Source organism: Vicia villosa, linkage group LG1 (genome assembly GCF_029867415.1).
Source record: "Vicia villosa cultivar HV-30 ecotype Madison, WI linkage group LG1, Vvil1.0, whole genome shotgun sequence".
Lineage (NCBI taxonomy): Eukaryota > Viridiplantae > Streptophyta > Magnoliopsida > Fabales > Fabaceae > Vicia > Vicia villosa.
The window spans coordinates 79,334,816-79,347,400 of NC_081180.1; the positions used below are offsets into that span (position 1 = coordinate 79,334,816).

The window sequence follows — 12,585 nt, forward strand, 5'->3', positions numbered from 1 at the left end:
CTGCCGATAAGGTTAGTTAGCCGGAAGGTTGCCAGAAACAATAGCAGCAACAACGAATGGTGGCGGCGACCGAAGAAATTTGAAAACTGATGCCGAAACGAGTCACGACAGTGTATGGAAGGCAAACCGGAGTTATGACACGGTTTGCCAAAAATTTCTCACCGGACGACAGTAGGTCAACCGGGTAAAGCACGGTAAAAATTGTCTCTCAGTAGGCTCTAGATACCATGTTGAAATACGATAGACTAAGAGACATTTGAATAAACCGTGTGTTTTGTAAAGCACTACGGAGACTTTATTATATATAGAGAGATTACAACTAATTATATAATATAGTCGATGTGGGACTATTCTATATACAAATATTATTAACATTATATATTTACAAATATCAACACTATTGATGATTTATTCGCATGAGCACAAAAGAGCGGATCACTAATATAACCATAAAGATTTAAGACAATTTTTCTTTTATATTTATATATGAAAGCAAAACAAAGATTTACATCACACAAGGCTCGTTAGTTCATCATGACTATAAGAAAGGCTATTTATGATATAGTGAAAAAACCAAATTGAAACATCCTGAAGACTCACTCAAATTGAACTGAATTATTTTAATTTATCTACAATTTAATCGAATCAAAATTATTTGTTCGGTATTCTGGTTCAAAATTTCAAAATGTACCAAATTGTTAGAAGAGAGTTTTTTTCAAACTGAACCATTTATTAAAGAAACGAACCTTTATATTTTTTTAATAAAAATTTTAAACTTATTTTTAGCAATTCGTTTTTATTCTATTTCAATTTCTATTCGATTTATTGGCTATCTGTTTCATTTCTAGAACTTATTTTTAGCAATTTCAATTTTATTCAGTTTCAATATAATTTAGTTCACTTACCAACTTACTAAACATAACAGTTTCAATATAATTTAGTCAGGGCCGGTCCTGACATTTTAGAGGCCCGGGGCAATTATAAAAAATAATCTTTAAAAAAAGTGAACAATTAATTAAAAGATTTAGTTATAAAATAATACTAAAATTTGTTAATTTTTTAATATATTATTATAAATAAATTTAATTATTTACTTTTTTAAAACAAAACTATCAATAATTTAAATTAAGTTTGTCTACCGTTTTTTTCTTTTCTCAGTATTAAGAGAGTAAAAATTGTTAGTAATAATTACATAGGGATAATTTTTTTAGTTGTTTTGTCTTTGATAAAACCTCAAAAAAATTTACAATTGATGTAGTAGTATGAAAAAAGTTGAATTAATTAAAAAAATTATAAAATCTTATAAATATTGTGTTAGGTTAGATTAACTTAAATTAAGTTGTTTTAAACTTATATTTTAATTTATTATCCATTCATAAGAATTAATTAAAAATAATATCAATATCCAATTTTTAAAATTTATTATTATAAAATAAAATTTAACACCACTAATCATTATATAATTATATGATAATAAAATTTATATTAAAGAAATAAAATAAAAAAGGTTAATAAAATAATATTATAATAAAAAGTAGCCGTTAATAATGAATTTATCTAGTTCAATTGGTAATATTAATATACCCAAACTTTTAAATCACTGTGGCTTGCTATTAATATACGCAAACTTTTCAATTTGGTGGGTTGGTTCAATCCTTGTACCTAGGCATGGCAATAAAACCCACACCCGTGGATACCCACCCGAACCCGCCCCGAAGTTGACGAGGAAACCCGCTTTGATTGGGTTTGGGTTCGGGTTTGGGGTTTACCCGATTATAAAATATGGGGACGGGTCGGGTAATGGGGACACTAGTACCCACCCCGAACCCGTCCCCGAACCCGCCCCGTTTATCTCATCATGTACATTATTATTTATATTTCATAATTTATATTAATAAATTGTGGTTGATGTTTTGATAATTTGATTTGTATTTATTATTTTAAATATTTGAAATGTATGTATGAAATTTTTTGAGATTGTTTTATTTTCTTATTTATAATGTAATTTGATTTTTGAAAAAGTAAATATTTTTATTAAAAAAATTGATTTTACGAAATAGATGGTAGCGGGGCGGGGATACCCAAACCCAACCCGAACCCGTTTGGGACGGATTTGGATTTTAATTCTCCATCCCCGTTTGGGTTTGGGGCGGGGGACGGGGATTGATTGGGGTTTCGGATTTGGGTTTGGAGAACGTTAAAACCGTTCCCGACCCGCCCCGTTGCCATGCCTACTTGTACCAAAACTGTGGCATTGGCATTTTATCAATATAAATAATTAAAAACATAACAGCTACAGGCAAGGCTCGAACCGGAGACAAAATCTATGAGTCTAAGCCTTCTAACCGCTGGGCAATATACATTACGCATATCATTGTTCAGAATACAATATATATATATATATATATATATATATATATATATATATATATATATATAATAGTTTTTTAATTACAATTTCTAAAGCCCACAAATAAATATTTGAGGCCCCGGACTGTGGGCCTGCTTGCCCAGGCCCAGGGCCGGCCCTGGATTTAGTTCACTTACCAACTTACTAAACATAACAGATTTAAATTCAATTTTGTTGGATTAAAAAAAATCCTAACCATAAACATAGGGCTTTACGAAACCCCTTGTCTGAAATAACAAATAATTTAACTTGAAAATTGATCTTACCTGATCAAATGGATCTTCGTGGCCTGTAATAGGTTGAATCTTTAGTGAACTGGGGGGTGTGCCTGCAAGGTACTCAGATACCAAAGTGAGATAAGAGAGGAATCAGAGTGCAAGTACAAGGTAAGGAGAAAATGAATTATGTTACCTGACTCTCTAGTGAAAGAGGGTATTTATAGCCACCAGCGTTGGGGCAAGGTCTCGCTATTGGACTGGATACCTAGGCCCAATTCGGAGAATGTCAAGATCCTACGTGTGTAGTGGAGACCAGCATGTGGTCTCCATCCTGGGTCAACCACTCTGAAGTTAAAGGGAGAGACGCGGTCTTTTAGGGAGCGCGTGGACTCTGTTTAATTCGGAGGATTGGGAGTGAAGGAACCCTACGAGGAGGAGGGTCCTCGGCTGAAGGGGTGGACGGAGGTGCTCGCAGGGAGCGCCTGCCCGAGTTCGAGCAGGGGCGTTGTTCGGGTTCTATCCTGCCCGACTTAGGGTTAGCGTAGTCGATCGGCTGAAGGCCGCGTGCTCATGCAAGTCTGACGGGCATTCAGTCCGATTGACGTGCTTAGGGCCACGTGCCGAGGAGGAATGTCCTATGAACTAAGAGAGATTTGGACCTTAGTCCAATTGGACCAGGCGTCGACCCAGTCCAAAACAAAAATGTTGTGTTGTTATTCACTTACTTGCAAGCAAGCTAGTAATATGTGTTTGTCAGTTTTAAAAGTTTGGTAAGTTTGTTGTTTAAGAGTTGATAATTAGTAACTTGCTATATAAGTAACATATTCACTCAATTACCAATAAAGTTTTGATTCTCATCATATATAAAGTGTACAACTTTAATCCTTTTCTCAATTCTTAACATTTCCCTTTCCTTTCTTGATCATTCTTTCACAATTGATCAAGTGTATGCAATTGCTCCAATAATGATAAATTTCTTGTCAGTTAAATTTCTTTTACTTCATAATAATGATAAAAAGTTTCACACACACTAACACTGCAGAGCCTCACAAAAATTGAACCCAGAAGAAAAAAAACTATCATCAATTTAATAACTCCCTTCTTGGTGTGAAAACTTTTTCCTCTTTATATAGTGTCCGAGATTTGATATTTTACTCTAATCACATTGAGCCATAAACTTTACACATGTTAAGTAATCAAGCTGTAAGCTTTGAAAAATCCACTCCATTAGCTCAAAACTAATCTATCTTCTTCAGCAAAACTTCCTTCAAATACTCTTTCCCTTGCCCTAGTTGCCTGCAATCATAGACCCTCGAGTCATTAGTATATTCCAATTAAAAATATATCTATTCAAAACTGTCCCCAAATGCCAATTCGGGTAGCAGCTGTTCATAACTATGGGTGACAAACAGGTATGTCCACCCAACAAAAGCCCGCAAAAAACGGAGCGGGGCAGGGCAGACATTGTGTAGGGCGCAAGCGTAAAACTTTGGCCCGCCCTGCAAAAAAAGAGGGCGGAACGGGCATGCTCTGCCCGTTTTGCCACTCCTAACATAACAACTAACATACTAACCGCTTACAAAAAAAACAGGCAGAGACTTGTAAGTGAAGGCAAACCTGTTTTTCCCAGTTAGTGAAACTTGTTATAAGGAATAGCAAAAGTGCTTGACAGAAGGCACCAACAAGTATCCCAATCCACAGTCCTTTTCCTCTCAACTCAAACCAGAAACCCAACATAACAGCAATTGGAATTCCACAAGCATAATAAGCTCCAAGATTCACATATGCTCCCAACTTCTGCCAACCAGATCCTCTAGCAATACCTATAACAGAAAAGTGTTACATTACATAGCGTAATAACTCCGACTCCATTAATTAGTTTCACGGGAAAAAAGAGCCAACCTGAAAGTGTGCCGTGTAAACTATCCACTATAACATTTAGACTTATCAGAGGAACCATAGCTGTTACGTAATCCACCACATCCTGCTCATTGCTAAATATATAACCTACAACCCGTCGAGAAGCGAAAATGGTTGAACTAACCAAAATTGCCTCGGAAACAGCTAGAGTCATAGAAGCATATACAGACAACCGCGCTGCTTGTGGATATCCAGCTCCTAATGCATTTGAAACTCTAGTACTGAAAAACAGAACCAAAAGAAAAATCAATCAGAAAGGTAGAAAAAGAAATAGCTTCGCTTTTAATGTTCAGGTAAATGAATCAAAACCTTGCAGCCGAGCCAGTTGCTTCTGGTATTGTATATAATGTTGAGATGATCGATAAGCTGGTCACGAAAAATAATCGACATTAACCATATGAATGTAATCAATATTTGATTATGAGTTAAAACACAAAATAATTCATATATGAAAGAGTAAGAAAAATTGTACCATATGGATAAGACTGAAGTTTCAAGCTGTGGATTTGGTAGAAGACCAGAAAGAATGATTAAGAGCTCAAACGACCACCATTCAAGGCTGAAACGATCAAATATGTAAGAAACAGATCATAGGTGAAAATCAACAAGGAAAATAAAGAATCTAAATTTGATACGATACCGGTGTAAAAAGTTTTACACTCCCAACATCAGATAAACATTCATATATGCAACTTTAAGAGGAGGTAACAAACTCACCAAATCATTCCTGCGGAAGGAATAGCAAAGCGAAAGAACTCTCTTATTCCAAGGAACGACTCCATAGTAATTGGAACCCGAGTTTTCTCACAATCAGAAGAGAAATTCATATACAATCCAAGTATAATCACATTCAACCAATACGAAGTACCAATAGAGAACGCAGCTCCTAAGCAACCTAATCCAGACTTAAAAACTAGCAACCAGCAAAAAGCTACATGGAAGCAAAGTGTAACAGAAGAACTTATAACAAGTGGAGTAATCAAACTTTGCATCAGAAAGTATCTAACCAATGCTTGAAGTGTTGCATAAGCAAATAAAGCAGGAATCATGCACATGGCGAATTTTCCAGCTTCTTGTGAAATCAAAGGGTCTTGGCCAAGTAAACTCAGTATCTTCCCCAAGTTGAGCCATAATATCGAGAGGGGAACACAAGCAAGAACAAGAGAAATGATACCGGTGTAGATTTGAATTCCAACTCTTTTATATTGCTTTGCACCATAAGCTTGTCCACATATAGTTTCAAGTGCACATGACATTCCATACTGTTTGATATGTACCCAAAAAAATGCAATTAATTTCATATTCATTGGATCACAAGCAAATTATACAATACTAGCCCTTGAAATTTGGAGTAAATTTTGGAAAAAACTTGTAAGATGAGTTGCACTTGAGTGAACTGTCATTGTAAAGACATACCTAAATGTGTTTTTCTTTAGTTGGCCCTCAAATATTATTTTACTAGTTAACTTAATCTTCGATTGTGTTTTTGAATAGTTCGAGCAACATTTAATTTAACACTTTTTTAATACTGATGATTTAATTGATGAACTACATCTAAATTCCATCAATTTTATGTAGAACTAAGTTTCAAATGGTGGAACCCACCTGTATTTCATCCAATAAAAAATAATTTTAATAAAAGAAGTGTAAATTTGAACTGTAAATTTACTACTAACAAAAGATCAACATAACCTTTGTAATTTCAATATATTGAAGACTAGTGTGACAGCACAATCGAAATGAGCTAACAACTAGTGACAAAAAAAAAATAGTAACACAAATAGCAAACAATGGACACAGTACGGCAAAGAAGTGTGTCTACATATCCAACTACTTCTCTTATTTCTATAATAAAGTAGGGTTTCCGTGTTAGACCGTCTTTGAAATTGTGCAATAGGGCCTCCTCCAAAAAAACTTATCAGATCTTTCAATCACTAGGAAGCTCGGACACCGAAAGCACTGATACGTCAATATCGATAATAATTTTAAAAATAAAGAAATTAAATATATTCAGAAGTGTCGGAGTTCGGGTATCTGTTCCGGACACCGACACAGACACACATACTCAAGAAGTCATTCGACCTAATACATAAAACCTAATACTAACAGACAAGTCAAAATAGAAAAAGAAGACTTACAAGAAGACTGAAGCCAGAAACACCACAAAGAGAGATAGCAATAGCAGTGCTAGAAAGAGCAAGTTTACCCAAACGACCAACCATCATCATTGAAATAATCTGTAGAAAATACTGTGACAAAGTGACAGTAATCATAGGCAAAGCTAGAAAGCCAACATCTTTCACCTCTTGAGCAAACAAACCCCATGTTATGTTTCTTCCTGAATCACCTTCTCTATCTTTCTCTAACAAACCCTTTTCCATTTCTTCTAACTAACTCTATGCTTCACACAAACCTTACTATTATTTAAATTTAAATACGCAGAAAAATATTATTGAAATTAAAATTCAAATAAAAAAAGTTGTTTTAAATGTGATGTGATGCTCTTACTCGACGATGCTAGTTTTAATGGAAAGTGTTTGATATGAATATAGAAACAAGAAAACCCTTTGGTTAATAAATATAAAGTACAAACTTTACATGTGGGTAGGTGTGTTTACATTCAATTTTGCCCTTTTTATTTATTTATTAATTATAATAAAAACATTAAAGGTGTGTTTGGTTCGAGGTAGAGCAAGGGGAGGGGAAGAAATATTTAAAATGAAATGTGTTTGGTTCAATTTTTAGGAGGGAGAGGAGGGGATGGGAGGGGAGCAAATTCCTTCTAAAAGACACTTTTTGCCTTCTCCCGAATCGGAGGATTCGGAGGGGAGAGGATCTGAGTTTTATTATTAATTAAATTAATATATTTACTAAAATATCCTCAAGTTTATTTTATTATTATAAAAATATTATTTTCTTTCATGTTTCTACTTTTTTTTTTTTGATTTTTATCTATTGATTCCAAGCCTTCATCAACTTATTATAAAATTATTATTCACCTTCAAATTATTTTTTATTTTTTTATTTAATAAAAATTATAACTACTATAATTTTTTGTGTTTTATTATAATTTATTTTATATATTCAAAAGTTGTTATCAAAATCCCTTCCCTCCCCTCCCCTTTCCTCGTTTGAACCAAACATATATAGTTACAAAAAATCTTTCCCCTCCCCTTCCCTTTCCTCCATTAAAATCTATCCCCTTCCCTCCCCTCCTCTCATTTGAACCAAATAGATCCTAAGGATAACAAACAGTATTTCAGTCTCGTTTAAATCTGTCTTTTAAAAATTAAAAAAAAATGATGAAACAAAGTAAATATAGTTGAAGATACACGGCTAAAATTTGAGTGTAATAACAAAATACGTTGAAAACACACTTTTTAAATTTAAAAATATAAATTTTTATTATAAGATCCACGTTTAAAAAATTTGAAAAAAAAGAGAGAGTAGAATCGAACAAATATATTTATTAGATGGTGTGAATTTAAATTTGTATTCTACATATTAAAAAAAAAAAAGAATAGAATCGAACAAATATATTTATTAGATGGTGTGAATTTAAAATTGTATTCTACATATTAAAAAATATGAAAAAATCATATATGTCCGTCTAGTCGAACATTTTTTGTCGCTCTTAAAAATAAGCTGGATTTTTATCTATCCAACTCAAAAAGTTGGGTAAGGTTACCTCATTTTTAAAATATTTTGAAAATAATAAATATTTATAGTATTTTAATAAATAATTAAATATATTAGATTTGATAAAACCATGTGATTGATTGGAGGTAAATTACCCCACTTTTTATAATAGATAGAGAAATTGTCCTTAAAAATAATGGTTTGAATAAAAAATGTTAAATTATTTTTAAATTTTCGGTTTAGGTTAAAATTTTGAAAAAGAAGTTTAGAAAGCACCTTTTGTATAAAGAGGTATGATGGTACTACACCCTAAAATAACAAGTGCTAAGCAGCAGCCTTGTTATAATGGTTGCCAGCCTGAATTGATTGACCACTGTCAATTGTATTTGACTAATTAACTTGTCGACATATATTCTCATAAAGGGCGTTTTGTTTTAAAGAATCATAAATGATTCCAAGAATATATCATAAATGAATCCAAGAATATATGTACTTTGATTTTTATGTACTTTTGATTTTTATGTACTTTTGATCTTTATGAATGAATTATTTAAATTTAGAGTGAAGTCCCATTTTGGTCCCTCACAAATATTACACGAGTCAAATTAGTCCCTCACAAAAAAATTGACCCAACTTAATCCCTTACAAAATTTTACCGGATCATATTAGTCCTTTTGCTAATATTTTTCTCAAATCGGTTTTTTCCTACTTCTAAACCGGTTCTTTTCATATTTTTAAACCGTGACTGGACTGACACGTTGGATTTTATTTTTATTTTTTAAATACTAAATTAATTTTTATTTTTAATTTCATTTTTAAACAGTTACCAATGAATAATATAAAAAAAGCCAAAATCATTTCTTATAAAGTAATTTTTAAATAAGTAATTTCCATGATTTCTACTAATATTAACAAATTCTATTCATAAATTTTTAGCTATGAGGTCTCGAATCCAAGTCCCTTCAAATTAAATGATTTTCACTTTACAACTAGACAAATCAATTTCTATCGTTAAAAAAGTAACTATCATTTACAACTAGAAAAATTAATTTATATTGTTAGTAAAGTGACTATTATTTACAACAAGACAAACCAATTTCTAATGTTAGTAAATTGACTATCATTTACAACTAGATAAATCAATTTATATTGTTAATAAAGTGATTATCATTTACAACTAGACAAATCAATTTCTACGGTTAGTAAAGTGACTATCAATAACAACTAGACAAATCAATTTATATTGTTAGTAAAGTGACTATCATTTACAAATAGACAAATCAATTTCTATTTTATTAAATTGACTGTCATTTAATCGGAAGAGACTTAGGTTCGAGACCATATTGATACAAATTTTGTATTTTTATTTTAAATTTAGAATTGTCTAAGATTAACCACATGGGCCTGAGTTCAACTCCTTATAAGAAACAATTTTGGCTTTTTTATATTATTAATTTATAATTGATTAAAGATGAAATTAAAAATAAAAATCAATTTAGTATTTAAAAAATGAAAAATAAATAAAATCCAACGTGGCACTCCAGTCACGGTTTAAAACTAGGAAAAAACTGATTTGAAAAAATATTAACAAAAGGACTTATATGATCCGGTTAAATTTTATAAGGGATCAAATTAGATCTATTTTATTGTGAAGGACTAATTTGACTCGTGTAATATTTGCGAGGGACCAAAATGGGTCTTCACTCTTAAATTTATTTTTAACCAAAAATTGATTTTATAAAGGTGTAAAATTGATTTTGATATTTTTATTATTCTCTAGCATAAGAGATTATGATTTTTAAAATTAGGGTTAATTTGTTTTATATTTTTTTAAAAATAATTTTTATAGTATTATATATTTTGTTTTAAAAAAACAATATTTTTTTAATAAAAATTAGTTTAAACAGTTATTTTAAAATATTATTTAAAAATATTACTTATTTTATTTTAATATTTTTTATATTAAAATTTCAAAAACATCTCACTTAAATTTGAAGTTATTTCAAATTATTTTTGAGTTATAATATTTTTTTAAAAAAAATTATGATTTCGAATATGTTGTAATCTTCAAAAAATATATATTTATATTAAATGATGTCAAAATTAATCTTTCATTTGTAAAAAACGAATTTAAAAAACCTATTAATATTTCAAAAAATGTATTTTTATAAAAATTATTTTTGAAAATACAATTAAAAAATCTACTTTCTTAAAGCTAAACAATGAAATGAAGAAGATGCTCTTAGTAATTAGATTCAATGAAGAAGATGCTCTTAGTAAGAATTTTACTTTCAAGGTTGGAATGAAATTTTCTTCATTGAAACAGTTCAAGAATGGCATTTTTGAGCATAATGTTTGTCTTGAATGACAGGGATGTGAGATTTGGAAAAAAAATGATACAAATAGGTGTATGGTTGTTTGTAAGGACAAAAAACCATGTACCTATATTGTCTTGTGTAGTAGAGTTCTAAGAACCAAAACTTTTAGGATCAACACATTGGTTAATAAGCACAAATATGGAAGACAATTCTTCAGTAAAAGTTTCAAAGCTTATTAAGTTGCAAAAGCGATTGTTGATGAGTTGAAGAATAATACCAAGATAAAGTTAAATGAGGTGGTAGCAGACGTGAGCTTTTATGGTAAGGCAGCTTGCTAGATAAATTGTTGAAAGGGACTCTAGCAAGCAGTATAGCTTGTTATATATGGTCATATGGTGCTGAATTGAGGAGAGCTTCGTCAGAAAACACTTTCAAACTCAACATTAATTGTCTAGCACCAGGGCTCCAACCTAAGTTTGAAAGGTGTTACATATGTTTTGATGGGGCAAAAAAGGCTTTGACAAAAGCATGCAGACCCTTTATAGTTTAGGTGGATGTCATCTCAAGCACAAATATGGGAAGGATCCTAATGATTAGTACTTGCCTCTTATTTTTCGAGTTGTTGAGAAGAAACCAAGGAGTCATGGAGCTGGTTTATTAATTTGTTGCTGGAAGGTATTGGTGAAACTAGATGGTGTTGTATTTCTGACCTTCAAACGGTAGGCCTTTCTCCCATTAACTATGTTGTTTAAGCTAATTTGTTATGTTTTTAAAATAAATGAATTTCTTATTATTAAAAGGATTTGGTTCAAGTTTTTAAGGAGCAATATCTAGCATATGAACACAAATTTTGTCTAAGGCATTTGTATGCCAACTTCAAGAAAAAGTTTGGAGGAGGAACTTTGTTTAGAGATCTCATGATGGTTGCAGCAAAGACAACATAATTTGAAGCACATGAATATAAGATGCTTCAAATCAAGGAGGTCATTTTAGAAGCATATGAATGGTGGCTATTCCCAAAACTAAATGGTGTAAGCATGCTTTTCCTTTTTACTCTAAGTGTGATGTCCTAATGAACAAAATAAGTGAGTCTCTCAATGCAAATATTTTGTTACAAAGGGTCAAGCCGATATAACTATGTTTGAGTGGATAAGGAATTACCTAGAGGGAAGATTTGTCACACTTAAGGAAAAGTTATAGGGGTATAAAGGTGAGATAATTTCTAAACCACTTAGGAGATTAGACAGAGAAATAGAAAAAGGTACTAGTTCGACTAAAACGGATCAAAAGTAAGTGATAAGAAATAAATTCAAATGCTTAAAAACACATAAAACACAACTTATCACACTACCTGATAAATCACTATTTCTTGGTGTAAAGCTCTAAAGAGTAGGTGCGGTTTGAAGAATGTGTGATTAATCAACTTGAGTCGCAAAGACCTGACGTGGATTTCTGCCATGCAACTTCCAGTATCGGTCAACAGTATGACCAAGATAGTTACAATGCTCACACTTGAGACGAGGTTTGGAGTTGGATGACCCTCTTCTAATGTGACTATGATTATTGAAAAGGGACGCAAGGGCAATAATGTCATATGGTACGGGGGAGCAAGAAGTGCATGGGAAGCAAGAGGCTAATGGAATGTTTTGCAGGTACTCGAAGAAGGACAACAGTAGACATATCTCAAATAGTAGCAAAGCTTAAAATTTGATCACGAATAGTAGAGTATTCATAAGGCAAACAATGTAGAGTTATAAGCATGCTTAAGGTGTTGTGTTGTGCACATGTCGCTTCTTGTTCATTAGTGGTGCATCCAACGAGAGGTATAAGTTCATTTGTTTCATGAAGTGCAGTATAAACTTGACCAAGATAAGTTGAAATAGGCCCGTCAATATTTTTTTGGAGTAATAATATTAAACAATTTGTGACACTATCCATATAGATGGTAAATGTCATTTATGTAGATTTGTTCCGCTTGCGTTCATACTGATGCACATGTGACTTGGAGACGAAATATCAATTTGATATCGAGATGAAGAGTTGAGTTGATTGCACTGAACAATTGAGCATCAATTTATTC

The 12,585-nt window shown here is 31.9% G+C and overlaps 1 protein-coding gene across 1 annotated transcript; it reads right to left on the minus strand.

Moving 5' to 3' along the window:
- Nucleotides 1-3,591: 3,591 nt before the first annotated feature.
- On the minus strand, nt 3,592-7,100 carry LOC131643241 (protein DETOXIFICATION 14-like). The gene is made up of 7 exons (XM_058913394.1): nt 6,687-7,100; nt 5,266-5,810; nt 5,021-5,107; nt 4,858-4,914; nt 4,531-4,769; nt 4,246-4,451; nt 3,592-3,924 (listed from the first exon to the last, which is right to left on the minus strand). The coding sequence occupies exons 1-7, from the start codon at nt 6,927-6,929 to the stop codon at nt 3,856-3,858; spliced, it is 1,446 nt and encodes a 481-aa protein (XP_058769377.1). The 5' UTR covers nt 6,930-7,100; the 3' UTR covers nt 3,592-3,855.
- Nucleotides 7,101-12,585: the final 5,485 nt, after the last annotated feature.

Coding starts and splice junctions, on each gene's coding strand:
- LOC131643241 (XM_058913394.1), bottom strand. CDS start 6,929: ATGGAAAAGGGTTTGTTAGAGAAAGATAGAGAAGGTGATTCAGGAAGA. Junction 4,915..5,020: donor ACTTCAGTCTTATCCATATG/GTACAATTTTTC, acceptor TTTCGTGACCAG/CTTATCGATCATCTCAACAT. Junction 4,770..4,857: donor GCAACTGGCTCGGCTGCAAG/GTTTTGATTCAT, acceptor TCTGTTTTTCAG/TACTAGAGTTTCAAATGCAT.